Consider the following 14,834-nt stretch of genomic DNA (forward strand, 5'->3'; position numbering starts at 1 on the left):
TACTACCCTGTTGGGAGCGATGAGGATAAATACATAAAGTGGACCATGCTTCGGTAGGGAAGGAACCAAGAAGTGTCAGAGTTTACCAATGTTTTTCATACCCTTTACACGAAGTTGGGTATCAAGGATTCTAAGAAACATTTGGTACTCAAGTATCACGGCTTCCTACATAGATATATCCAGGACGAGATGGAGTTCCTGGACATCTCCTCGCTCGACATGGCGTATCGACACACCGTCAAGATCGAGCAGAAGTTTAAACAGAGGAAGCGAGACTTTCGATCTGTGAATCTGAAGCAAGGAAAAGGTATCCCAAACTGCAGAACAAAGGACAAAGCCAAGGTGGGACATCCCAGGGCAACTCACCATGGCCACAAGTAAAGGAAAACACTGCGAAACCGAAGAAGGACACTTGAAAGTGGTGTGATTTCCATAAGAGATCCACTCACAACACAAGTGAGTGTCGGGCCAAGCAGTCACTAGTGGCCAAGTTGAAGGCTTAAGAATCAGATGCATGTTCCGACTCTGAGTCAGAACCCGACAAGTGGAATGAAAAATGAAAGAAGATTATCGATGCGGAGCCCGACGCCATCGTTGCCACCACGAAGATAAAAAAGGAGGAACCCAAAAATCCAGAGGAGGAGGAGCGTCTCTTCCACTCCCAAATGTGGGTAAAGGGTTCCCCAGTACAGTTCATTGTCGATAACGAGAGCTAAAAGAACTTCATTTCAGCATAGGTCGTGAAGTGGCTAGGCTTACCGACCACAGAACACCACAGGTGGCTTCACTAAGGACGGGATCTTCGTGTGAGCCAATAGTGTCGCTTTCCATACAGAATCAACCCTTCACGGATGAGGTATTATGTGACGTTTCTCCCCTTGATTTTTGTTATGTATTATTAGGCCAACCATACTTGTGGAAGTGACATGTTGTGTATGAGTCAAGGCCTCACACTATTATTGTTACCTTGGGAAATAAGTTGTACAAGATACCGGAGATAGCACCACATACTGCCATCTCTCTGGTTACTGTAGAACAATGCAGTAAGTTCATTTCCAAAACTGAGATTTTTTTTCTCGATGATACACCCTCAGGGAAAGTAGAAGACGGTGGCCACAACCACTAGAAAAGGCCCCTCTGCATGACAAAAACAGATGGACAAGGTCATGGAAGAGTATGAGGACATCTTCACCTCCCCCGTAAGGGTGCCTCTACACTGTCAGGTCAAGCAGTCCATCAATATGACCCCAGGTGTGTTGTTTTCAAATGGACCAATCTATCGATGCTTCATTCTAGAGAACGATGAAATTAAGAGGCAGATTCAGGAGCTGCCATAGAAAGGTCACATTCGGCTAAGTTCATCGCCTTGTGGGAGCCCGATCATGTTAATACAGAAGAAGGATAGAATTTGGAGATTCTGTATTGGCTATCGAGCACTAAAAAATATCACTATCCAGAATAGGTACCCGATCCCATGGATTGATGACCTTCTCAACCAAGTCAAAGGTGGGGGAAATATTTCAGCAAGATCGACTTGAAGTCTAAATATCACTAGGTACCAATCAAACCCTCTGATATGTGGAAGACTGCTTTCAAACCCAAGGAGAGCCTTTTCGAATTGTTGTTTATGCCTTTCAAGTTGATGAATTCTCATGCAACCTTCATGAGGCCAATGGATGACATCTTGCGACCATTCACTAACTCATTTGTGGTGGTATACTTGGATGACATCCTAATCTTCATCTAAAATTGGAAAGAGCACCTCCACCACATCTGACAGGTTCTCCAAAAACTGTGGCAACACAAGTTGTGTGCCAATTTGGGAAAATGAAATTTTGGCATGACCTAAGTTCAGTATTTGGGATAAATTATTGATGAAAGTGGGGTCCATGTGGATCCAACCAAGATCCAAGTCATTTGGGATTGGCTAGCCCCAACCACTCTGACAGAGCTCCATAGCTTTCTGGGTCTTGAAAATTTCTACCACAGGTTCGTGTTGGGGTTCTCTCATATCACTTGGCCCTTGAGTCAAGTCACCAAGAGAGGAGCGCAAGAAAAATTCTTTTGGTTTGAATCTCAATAGAAGGCATTCTTATTGTTGAAACATCGTCTCTTCTCTGCACCAGTTCTCACATTACCAGACATACAACAACCATTTGAGATCGAGATAGATACCTCTGACTATGATATTGGCGAAGTCCTTACTCATCAGGGGCATCCAGTGGCATATCACAGTGAAACACTTTCAGACACAATACGAAAGTATCCCACTTATGACAAAGAGATGTATTTCATTGTGCAGGTCTGTTGACAATGGAAGCATTACATTTTGGGGAAGGAAACAGTCATCCACACAGACCACCAACCCCTGCAGTGCATACAAATGCAAGGGAAGTTGCAGAATGATCGCTATCAGAAGTGGTCCACATACCTGCAATAGTTCCATTTGAATATCAAGTATAATAAGGGCAGCACAAATAATGTTGAAAACTGCCTCAGCCAACCACTAATCATGGCGTTAACCACCGTGCTCAACTCTTGTGGGCACAAGACTTCTGATTGGCCATTTCTCTACAAAAGTGACCCAAAATTTGGTCACACGTACCATACACTCTTGGAGGGTCAGAAAGTTCCAAATTTTCACCTCCAAGATGCTTTTTTATGCCACCTGGGACACCTTTGTGTTCCCTCAAGTGAGTGTGCCAAGATGATTTGGGAAGCGCAATATAATCGGGCCACTAGGCATCTCAGGGTCGAGAAAATGGTGGCAGTACTACAAAAGTATTTATATTCACTGAATTTTCAATAGGATGTCCGGGAAGTGATTAGATATTGCATTGCCAGCGTCATTGCCAAACCAACCATTAAGAAGCAAGGCCTCTATACTCCACTGCCTACCCCAAGTCGACCTTGGAAATCCATCTCCATGGATTACATGTTGGGCCTTCCTTGTACTAAGCATGGCAACGAATGTGTTTTGTGGTCATCGATGGATTCTCGAAGATGGCCATTATGGCGGCCTGCAAGAAGAATATCACAGTAGAAGCCACTGCTAAACTCTTCTTTGAACGAGTTTTGGTACACTTTGAGATCCCACAATGTATCATCTCAGATCGGGACAGTAGGTTCCTTAGTACATTTTGGTCCAGTCTCTGGTCGATGTTGGACACCAAGCTCACTAAGTCCACAACTTTCCATCCCCAAACGAATGGCCAGATAGAGGTCGTCAATAGGATGATCGTACACATTTTGTGAATGTACAACCCAGAGCATCCACGCACATGGGATGAAAACCTGCCCTATGTCCAACACAACTATAACTGAGCTCTCCACACCTTGACTAGCCACATCCCTTTTCAGGTGGGCTTGGGAATCCAACCACTATGTCCCATTGATGTGGCCATACCATTTGCAGCAACTCAGGCAAATTCAGCTCATCTCTAATCTAAAACTGACAAGGAAAATAGCTTCATTTTGCACATTCAACACATCCGCCAACATGTCCATTACATATTGGAAAAAGCCAATGTTAAGTACAAGCAACGACCTGATCAGCATCAGGTGCCACACAAGTTCCAGGCGGGCAACAAAGTTTGGCTACATTTGTAAAAGGAGCGCCTTGTTGGGCCCCACCGCAAGATTCACCCTCTTTGATATGGGTCATACACCATCACCAAGGTTGTTGGAGATAATTATTTTGAGCCCAACATTCCCCCATACCTTGGCCCGCACCCAATGTTCAATGTGGATAGCCTTCAACCATACTTTCTACCTTTACTCGACACATCTGACATTGCAAAACAACTCACACCAACAAAGTTAAATCTAGACTCCATGGAACAAGTTGTAACTGACCGGATCATGGACACGCAGATTAAGAACACTTGTCAGCAGAAGATCCAATTGTATCAGTTTTCAAAGTCGACCAACTCCTGCACAAAGGAAAATGGCTCACTAGGGACCAAGTAAAACAGAAGTTTATTCATTTCATGGAGGAACTCAACGCAATGGGGACCATTGCTTCATAAGGGGGGAGGACTGATCCAAGTGGATATTGGTGGCCACCGACCTATTCCACTTTGACCCTCACTACTGCTTCTTTCATTCTTTTCAGTTTCCTTAATTGTATCACAGTTTAATATTTTTGGCAGTTTTTCGGGTCCTTAACTTTCAGAGTCGTTTTGAGGCCCTAAACAATGTTTTTTTGGTAAAATTCCTTCAAAGATTTTAAAGAAATCACATCAATAGTTGTAGTCCTTGGAGATATCTTTCCAATGAGGTATCATATGCGTCAAATAGAGATAATATGATCAAGTTACGACCCTGGGAAGTTGGCTTCCCAACTAATCCCGACGGGGCCCATAAACTCTCGGTGTTACATCTCCTTAGGTTAGGGTTTTGGTTGTTTATGATTTTATCTTATTGTTCACTAACAAAAAATCCCTTGAGCCTCATTGTAACTGAGTTCAGAGGCATGTAGCCACCACATCTCTTCTCAGAGATAATCTACCATCATCCGAGCTAGCGTTATTTCCATTCTATTTGTAAGCATACTTCAGTATTTAATATTAATGAAATGAAGTGTTATTGTTGCTGCATCTCTATATTTATGGTTATATCTATAAATTTTGTGTTCCTGTTTAAATCCGGATAAAAAATCCCCCTCTTCTCTGAATATCCCAAGCTTATGTTCAAGGATGCCATGAGGAGATTTGCATCATGATTTATATCTGCAACTTGTTGTTCCAGCAATGAAACCCTCTCCTCTGCATGGTCATGATGGTTATTCACAAATTTGTCAGCCATGATTAGGGTTTTATGACTCTTGACCCAACTGATCTAAATCCCCTACAAATCTCCACAATATACCCAAAGAAACTTGCTCTGATTCCAATGTGATCCGTAAATTGACATGGATATTCTACATGATAGTTTGTCATAATAGATCTGATAAAATATACTTAAAAATCCAAGATTACACTATTACAATTTTATTTCTCTTTCAATTTATAGGTTTATAGATCTGTAGATTATTGTTGATAATGTATGCACGCAAATTAAAATTATGCAGAAAAGAGAATAGTGAAACAAAGGCTCACACACACATTTGACATAAGACGTGACCTGGGAAACCCTTTCATGGAAAAAACCCAACTAGAAGGTGAGGTCGCTCCACTCTCTTTCTATGAATGGAAATATGGTTGTGAGTGAGTAGAAAGAAATAGGACCCATGACTCGTTCGCTTCTACATCGCACAAATCCTCTGTGTGCTCTACCTCCTATCTCTCTTGGCTAGTTTTGCTCAATGATGGAACAAACGAACTCAAAAGAATGGAACCCCTTATCCTCCTAGTGGCTCGGTTATAACACAACCTGATAGCCTACTGGTGATTAGGTTTAACTACCAAAAATCTTAACCAAAGTTACAATATAGACTCTTCTAGAGACTTACACATCGTAATCATGTGAAACCCTTTTTTCATGAATAATGGAGGCTAACGTGGCATCCTTTTGAAATGGTGGTGAAAACATGAAGGTCAACATTTGAGTGGAATAACTTTCACATACGAACTCCAATTGATGTGATTCTTGCATTGTTGGAAAGGTTTCTGTGTGTATAACAAAACAAAAAAATGCGTCATGCTAAAGTGGCAAATTTTTATCCCCAAAAAACTTCGTTTGATGCCTCAAAACACTCCTGGAAGGTTTCAAACCCCTATTTGCCAAACTAGGTCCCATTGGTAAAAATGGTCCTGAGAAATGATTTCCTCCACTTTTTCCACTCCAAAAGCATTGAGATAGATGACAAACAATATAATTATCCAATATGGATCAATTTTTCTCTTTGGCAAATTGCTTTGGAGTTTTAAAAGTGGATCTTATAGGAGATTGTTAGGTCCCAATTATTGTGCCCATATAGTTCCCATGTTGTTATTATTATGCCCCATAGAAGCCCACTATTGTTATTGTTGTGCCCCTACAATATTATTGTTATGTAGGCTCTGATTGTATTGGGACCTAATAGAGACATACTATCTATGATGAAAATTAATCCTAAAATTATTATCTACACAAAATTTTATTCTAACCAAAACCTACTACATCTAGTTGTGCATTGCTAATAGAAAAGTACCTTCATAGCAAGGATTTCAACAAAATTCATGTTAGATTCAACCATCAACAGTAAGATCTAGTAATGAAAATGAAAAAGATGTGATGTAGTGATACTTACTTCTATTGATGGACAATTACAAGAAAATAAAAGAGTTGAGCTTACTCCATTGTGAAAGAACTTAGAACACCAAACACTTTGAGTCACTCCATTGATACGACACTTTACTAAATAGCTTTCCTTTGAAGACAAATATGAATTATGTAATCAATAGATGGAGAAAAATGTGAAGCTATATAAATGCATTTGTTTTAGACAAAACCATCAAGTTGTTAATGGGAAAAAACAATTATAGTGAAGGAGCACTATTACATAAGTTAGCAATAATAAGGGAGTGAAGGAACACCACTAAATAACTTAGCAATATTAAGGAAGTGACTTTTGAACTTCAATAGTCCTAAGTTCCAAATTTCATTCCAATAAAACCTAAAAATAAAGGAAACCCTGGTCAATGATGATAAAATTTTAAATGAAGGAGAAAGTATGGTATGAACTCGGTGGAAAGTTTGGAATGATCCCATTACATTTCAATTGGCATGGAAAGAACAAACCCTTAACAAAAAAAATTAAACAGAGGAGAAAGTGAGGTATGAACTCCATGGAAACTTTGGAATGATCTTATTACATTTCAATTGGCATGGAAAGAACATTAAACTAAGAAGATAACTCCCTACAGTTTCATGGAATTGTTTTCAAACTTTCAATTTTAACTCTTTGTGCATTCTAAACTTTTCATTTCAGCAAGATACTTTATATTTTTGAACTCCTATCTAGCTCCTCGGGTGGCTAAAGTGAAGTTTTAACTCTTTATAATTTTGAACTTCTATCACAGCTCCTCCCATGGCTAAAGTGAAGTTTTAACTCTGATAAAAGTGAAAAGTTACTTTCACTAGGTGAATTAGAAGTTTTTTTTGAAGTTGATGTAGAATATCTTTTTTAAAGTTGAAATAAAAAACAACCCAACTAAACTAAACTTGTTAAACTGAAAATTAATTAAAACAATTGCTCAAAGCAAGATTCTCATCCATATTCAAAAGAAAAGATTTTTTTTTTTATAGAAGAAATTGACAAAAAAATAATAATAATAAAAAAAAAGTACTTTTAAAACTCAAATAGCCAAGGTCTATTTTGTACATCTCCCATTTTTTTCCTTTTTTGGCCATATTTAGTAATTAGATGGTAGAATTGTCAAATTCTTATTTATTGAAATATTAAATAAAAAGTTTATAATTACAAAATATTATGAATAAAATTAAGTTGACTCCTGGATTAAGGAAAAAAACACAAGCCATCACTTATTATTAACAAGACCTATAAATCTTGACAAGTATAACATAGCTTGTCTGGCAGAAATGAGAATAATATGTTCATGTGAATTGGCACAGTATTATTACATATACTAGTCAGAATTAAAATAAAACAAAAAAAATGCCAAACTGAAACAGAAAATAACAAAATTAGAGCTAAAAGATACAAATTAGTTAGAAACACCTTATAGCAAACTGCACTGCACGTACAAATCCAAGTTGTCTGGAGTTCTGATTACCTTGTTAAAGTGAAGAAAGTTACCTGGGAAAAAGACATTCCATTGGTATATAACAAGTGGAAAATCATAACTTTAGTCTGAAGTCAAAGTCACTAATAAAACTAATTGAATTCTTCTGAACGACCTAAATATAGAATATTATCAGAAAATAATGAGCTTACATGATACTCATAGCGATGTTATAGAGGCTGAATAATTGAATTTATTCTGCTTGAGTTTCAGGGAAATGAAGGTTTTTCTCCATTCTATTGTGAACCCAATATGACCAATGTCCAAACCTCTACTTATATCTATTGGATGGAATACTCTGAAACAAGTTTTGCAAATGCAGAAGATTTGTTGCTGAGTAGTTTGGATGGAGTGTCATACTCAGCAATTTGTCCTGATTCAAAACAAATACATAGTATAAGTAAAAATGAAATGTGTCCAAAAAAAATAATAACTGTAACAAAACAATAGGAAATAAACAGCTTATAAATGGTATACCATCCTTTAATAGGAGAACCATATCACTATCAATAACAGATGGAATCCGATGTGCTATAGTAATGACTGTGCAGGTAGAAAATTGGTGGCGAATTATTTGCTGAATAAATCCATCAGTAGCACTGTCAACTGAAGCAGTTGCCTCGTCAAGGACCAGTATCCGACTTTGTTTTAGTAGTGCCCGTCCCAAACAGACAAGCTGGCATTGACCCACACTCCAGTTTCCTCCATTCTCAGCAACTGTACAAGAGAACATTCCATTAGATTCGTTTCTCAATTTTGATTCTAAAATAAGGGGGTCCTAGAGACCAGGTAGGTCTCAAGGACACAAAAAAGTAAACTTAAACATCGGCACTAAGATGGAAAACAAATAACAAATTAGACACTGTGAAATCAGAGGCTTTAGATTCTCGATTTTCATTCCAAGAAAAGCGCCGGAGAGAACAGGTGGGAATCAAAGGACCTTAAAAGATAACATAAGCCTCAACACTAAGATGGAAAGTAAATAGCAGAATTAGCCACTGTAAAAGCTTCTCCTCTTCTCCTTCAGGACTTCCATTGAATGTGATAAAGACATACAGACCTGAGGAATCGAGTTTCTTTTCTTTTGCTCGTACAATCTCACCAAGTTGGCACTTGTCCAAAGCCTGAAAGCACAAGCAAAATCGAAGTAGATTCATAAACAATTAACTTACAGCAAGATCCTCAGGGGAAATATCTATATTCTTCAAGGCAAGAATAATTGGCGCTAAAATTGATACAAATGCTTATAGAATATGAAGCAGAACTAACCTCCCAAATCTCATCATCCGAGTAATATTCGAGAGGATCCAAATTATTTCTTATAGTGCCTTCAAACATTGTTGGATCTTGGGGAATAATGCTTAATTTGGATCTTAGGTCATGGAGGCCTATGGATGAGATGTCGACTCCGTCAATGACAATTCTGCCATTCGTTGGTTCCACAACGCGAAAAATGGATTGAATAAGAGTAGATTTGCCACTTCCTGTTCGCCCCACAATTCCCACCTTCGTACCTCCAGGGAAAGTGCATGTAAGGCCTTTCAAGACAAGCGGAAGATGTGGTCCATAACGCACCTGATTGTATGGATCGAATCTTTAGATGAACTGACATGCAAATTATGAGCTGTAAATGCGTGAAAAAAATAGTCTATTTGTACTAAGTTCTGACCTGCAAATCAGTTAGATCTATTGTTCCCCTAGAAGGCCAGTTGGAGTTTGGTCTACAATTCTCTATGATCGCTGGTGACTCACTGGCAATACGTGAATACTGCATTATTCTCTCCACTGAGATCATATTGGTCTCCACGTAACAAAGGAACATTATTACGGAGGATTGTGCCGTGCTCAGGTTGAGACCATATGTTACTGCCAACCCTGCAATACCTGTTAAGGTGCCATTTGATTTACTTTCATATTCTATTATAAAGAATATGTCTAGTCTGCTGAGATCAGTTTAGGAAAAATAATGGCATGCCAAGATAGTCCTTCTATACCTACTTGGTTTAATTACCCCTTCAGGTAAGAGAATGAGGAACACCAAAAGGAATGCAAACAGAAGATTTGATAGAAAATCTATCCGAATACCAAGCCACTCAGTGGCTCCAGCATTGTGGAGACTAGGTCTAGTAGATATATCAGTCAACTCGAGATTTCTTTCCATGAATCGAGACTCCTGGTCAAAACTTCTAATGGTGGCTGCTCCAGAAATTGATTCTCCAAAATGATGTACGATTGGAGCTCTACAAACTGATGCCAACCGAGCCAGTTCCCTAGCTGATGGTATGTAATATTTCTGCATGCAAGGAAGGTCAGAGGAGTTACAAGAATTCTTTTACTCGTTACCTAAAAACCCAAAAGCATGGAAACACAGAAATACAGATAAAAAGTTGCCATGATAGAATCTTGATGCAACTCTATCTATTTGATAACATCCTTTTCAATCAGATTATGGGCTCTACCTACACCAAACCTTGAAGTAGAGATCAAACTCTCTTATCTCCAATTTATGTTCCTCTGAAAAAACTAAAATTTGCGAAGTTTGCATTTATTATTATTGAGAAGTAAGAGAATACCTGATACCATATACAAATCGCACCCAGTGGTATAAACACAATGAAGACCGGCCAAACATTGAGAGACATCAGTGCAATGATCCCCAAAAGTTGTATCAATGAATCAACCAAATATCCTAGTCCAGGAGGAATCGTGCTGTCCACTGCACTCTGATCAGATGATGCCTGCCAAGAAACAGAGAGTTTGTTATTGACCCACTAGAATCAGATGATTTCTTTTTCTCCCAGGGAAGGTATTAGCCTATTAAAACAATATATGTCAACTGACCCGATTGAGTATTCGCCCAGATGGAGTTGCATCAAAGAAGGACATTGGTGCACGAAATATACACCTGTGCAGATTGCTGAAAAGCTGATTGGCAGTTTTAAGTCCAACCAATAAAAGAATCATAGACCTCACAACACTGCACAGGGAGCTGCTTAATTTCAAAGAAACATAAACCAGAATAATGGACTTTCTCACATAGGAACTCTCATTTTCTTTTGTAGGGGCTTCCGATGCCAACCATTTGTCACTATATATTTGAAGTACCTGACTTATTATTTGGGCCAGTAATATTATAGGCATCAAAGTACCATTGTATGCAGCAGTAATGTAAGACCAGTATACCGACATGTTTACCCTGCCTCTCTCTCTTTCTTCTTCTTGTACAAGCTGTGAATTTTTATTCTCTTTATCCAATCTTTCTTTGTGGTTTTCTGGTTCAATCTTTTCCTCTACATCTATCGAGTTCTGAACACCACACTGCTTCTGTGTCTCACTGGCAGTGACAGTTTTCACTGCAGCTGTATTGCCAGGACATGAGCTTTCAACAAATCTCTCTGATGTGTACACTTCAGATTTCTCCATAGCAGAAATAGCTTTCAAAGCTTTCTGATGTGCACCAACCAATTCAACAAAATCTGTGCCTGATTGTAAGATGTCATCATATCTACCGACCTGAGTAATTTCCCCATCTCGCATTACCTGTGAAGAATATCATTTACATCAACAAAATATGGATCCCTTTTCTCCTCCTCTCAATAAATGATCAGTAAACCCATTGTCTCTATACCAATTACGTTGAAAATTTAACACCAATAGCACAGGATGAAAGGAATTCAAACCTACCAGAATGATGTCAGCTGAGGGTAAAAACTCGACCTGATGAGTTACATAGACTACAGTCTTTGAAGCCAGAATACCAAGTATGCATTCCTATAACAAGGAAGTCCAATTTCTTAGATGTTTATGGACATGAAGTTGCAGCAGCACAACCAGCAATGTATATTATTCAGACTGAACAATGAATTGCAGAGTGCTACTGTAGATCTTCATCATTTCATCAAAACATTAAAATTACTTAATTCAGGAAACCTACAGTATGTAAAGGATAAGAGAAACGTACTTGGAAAATATGTTTTCCAGTATGTGCATCCACAGCACTAAAAGGGTCATCAAAAATATAAATGTCTACATCTTCATATAAAGCACGGGCAATCTGTATTCTCTGTTTTTGTCCACCACTCAAATTTAACCCTCTTTCTCCAATGTCTGTCTCGTCCCCGTAGGGAAAAAGTTCAAGATCTTTCTTCAATGCACAAGCCTCAAGTACACTATTGTATCTAATATTATCCATCTGCTTCCCAAAGAGAATAGCGTCTTTAATTTTCCCACTTTGTATCCAAGGAGACTGAGGAACATAAGCTTTCGTACCACTTACGCTAACAGAACCTGATATTTTTGGTATTTCACCTAATATGCAGGATAAAAGACTCGATTTTCCTGAACCAACAGTTCCACATACTGCAACCCTCATGCCTCTCTCTATTTGGACATCTAAACCTCTTATAGTCGGACTAGAGGAATCGGGATTCCAAGAAAATATCCCTCCTTGGATTTGAATCGCGAAGTTTGTTGACTCCTTTGATACCTTTTCTACCCCATCGTGTTGCAGCTCTTCCTCCCGCAGAAAGGCCACAATGCGATCTATTGACACTTTAGCTTGAGCATACATGGAGATTAAGAAGGGAAGAGCGCCTATAGCTCCCTGAAGAAACCCAAAGGTTGCAATTGCAGACAAAATATTTCCTGCTGTCAAAGGCACTCCTATAAGCATACATGTACCAAAAGTTGCAACAGAGACAAATGCTGTTCCTACAGAGAAAACAAATGTTGTGATAGTTGATGCGTAAACATATTTTTGTAGCCAACTATATTCTGCCTGCCTCAAAATTTCTAGTTTGCGAAGAAATCTTGTCTCCCAAGCCTGCAATTTTAAGATCCTCATAATTTTTAATGTCTCCGATGTGGCCTTCATCCTTCTGTCTTTTTCTTCCATGATTCTCTTCTGAAATTTCTTTTGCAATTTTGCAACTGGGAAATTTGGCAACATAAAAGCCAATGAGGCTGCCAACGCTGAAAATGCTGCCAAGCCCAAACGTTGATACAGAATAATAAAGGCCACAACAACTTCAAGAGGCACAATCCAAATCTGATTAATATAGTAACAGAAAGATGAAACCTTCATAACATCTACACTCATATAGTTGATAATCTCTCCGCTTGTATGCTTCTGTCTTGACTGACTGGAAAGCAACAAGCCCTTCTTGTATATAATAGCTGTCAATGCTGCTCTAGCCCGTAAAGCTAATTGTTGTTTTTTGAAATCCCCTTGTCGCTGTGACAAAGACCCTAATACCTTTGCCACAAAAAATGCACAAGCTAGCACATAGCCTTGACTTTCAAACTTTTTATTTCCTTCTAGAAAGTTAACGAAGTAACTGATAAAAAATGGACCTACAAATGATGCACAAGTTTCCAGTGCTTCTAAGAATGCAGTCAAAAGTACTGCCTTCGGAAAAGATAGGAATAAGGCTTTTGCTAATGACCCGGTATGACCTTCGGCCTCTAGCTGATCTCTGAATTTATGGTATAATTGGTCTGCCCTGTCAACCTCTGCAACTTGGGGTATATCATCAATATGCAAAGGGCTCCTATAACCAGCAGCAAGCAAAGGACTCATCCAAAAAAATGACAACTGACTGAGAAGGTTGGCTGTTGCATAAGTAGAGACTGCCTTAATGTTTCCACGTTTTTGGGAATTGTCTTTCAAGAGAGGTTCTAGAATGGTCTGTGAGGACTCTACACCACTTCTGGCACAACAACTAGTATAACACAAGCAAGCCAAAATAAGAACAGCCATAGTTTCAACAAAGATATCAACATCAACGCTTCTTTGTTTTGTCAACCGTTGAATGTCGAGGACGATGAAGAAAGCCTGCAGAATGAATGATAGACTCCACCACAACTGCAATAAAAGTGGAAACTTCTGCTTACCTTCTTTTCTGATGGAGCGATGAACATAAGTTGACATTGTAAACCAAGTCAGAGCCTGGACAATATACTCGCCCACGTTTGCAAAACCTTCAGGCCTCTCCTTCAGCCAGCAATACACAGGACCCCATATCCCGAGAACGCTGTAGCATATACATAGAAAAATGCAACCACCTAAAGCCAGCTTTTGCATAATCCCCAGTTTAAAGTTACTGGAAAAGCTGTCAAATGGAACAGCAGGTGTAGGTGGCCGAGGTGTGCGAAATTTACACCTTCTCCAACACAATTCAAGGATGACAGAAACAAGAAAGAGCAAATCAAGCCCAATTGCAAGTGAATGCCGACAGAATTGCCCTACAAAAATAGGCCCTAGTCCGCCCCACCCAACTGTTTCACCCATTTCCAGCCAGAGGGTATTGTTATTCTTGTTTAATGTCCCTATGGCTTCCATGACTGCAAGCAAATAATTTACTAACAATATCAACGAAGTGCCTTCAGTATATCTACTTCAGTTCCCACATGAAAAAACTTGTAACAGAGCTCTTGGTTACCATGACCATTTATAAATGCACATTCAGATTGGGCTTCATACAACAAGGATGTTGCAGTGCAAAAAACATAAACATAACTAGCACTGTGTGATGGTGAGATTGAATCATCTGGCTAATGCGCTCTACTTCTTTCATTGTGGTTGGCAATATTCAACCTTTTAAAAGAACAGAGAAATTGGAGTATCAATTGATTTGCATTGTTAAAATATTTATTTTATTTTTTCTTCTAATAATATTATTATTTTTAACGAAGGAATTGGCAGCTGGGTCGGTATTATACTTAAGTCAAATCCAGCAATAACTAGTATACTATACCTCTGGTAAACATCAAATTCTGCCTTTAACAGCATTGAGCTGCGAGTAGGGTGAACCTCTTGGCGGCGGCGCCGAAGGTGGTGGCGGCGGTGCTGCATTTATTTAATATTATTATTAAATTAAATGGACTTAAATGATTATAATGTTTACCATTTCCAATTTCAACCCTTCTCATAAAATTTAACAATTATATATAAATTTTACTAAATTGATCATATATATATATATATACAACTACATTAAAAATATTAATGTGGTTAATATAATGAAATGTTTCATTTGTATCTATCATTGATAAATGTATAACAAAAAATATTGCAACAAAATATTATTATTAATTTTGATTTTACTT

General features: G+C 38.6%; 1 protein-coding gene across 1 annotated transcript; it reads right to left on the reverse strand.

Moving 5' to 3' along the window:
• Positions 1-7,750: 7,750 nt before the first annotated feature.
• Positions 7,751-14,271, reverse strand: LOC149183304 (putative ABC transporter C family member 15). The gene is made up of 10 exons (XM_089418698.1): positions 11,689-14,271; positions 11,412-11,498; positions 10,569-11,267; positions 10,301-10,465; positions 9,726-10,020; positions 9,397-9,611; positions 8,997-9,302; positions 8,788-8,851; positions 8,205-8,444; positions 7,751-8,100 (listed from the first exon to the last, which is right to left on the reverse strand). Exons 1-10 carry the CDS (start codon positions 14,065-14,067, stop codon positions 8,009-8,011), a joined length of 4,542 nt encoding a protein of 1,513 aa, XP_089274824.1. The 5' UTR covers positions 14,068-14,271; the 3' UTR covers positions 7,751-8,008.
• Between the last annotated feature and the right edge of the window lie 563 nt (positions 14,272-14,834).

The sequence above is a fragment of the Pinus tabuliformis genome, chromosome 3_2 (assembly GCF_031772625.1).
Source record: "Pinus tabuliformis cultivar Carrire ecotype Pingquan chromosome 3_2, CPIR1, whole genome shotgun sequence".
NCBI classification, from domain to species: domain Eukaryota; kingdom Viridiplantae; phylum Streptophyta; class Pinopsida; order Pinales; family Pinaceae; genus Pinus; species Pinus tabuliformis.

Coding starts and splice junctions, on each gene's coding strand:
- LOC149183304 (XM_089418698.1), bottom strand. CDS start 14,067: ATGGAAGCCATAGGGACATTAAACAAGAATAACAATACCCTCTGGCTG. Junction 11,268..11,411: donor CCTCAGCTGACATCATTCTG/GTAGGTTTGAAT, acceptor TATTCTTCACAG/GTAATGCGAGATGGGGAAAT. Junction 8,852..8,996: donor CGGATGATGAGATTTGGGAG/GTTAGTTCTGCT, acceptor TTGTGCTTTCAG/GCTTTGGACAAGTGCCAACT.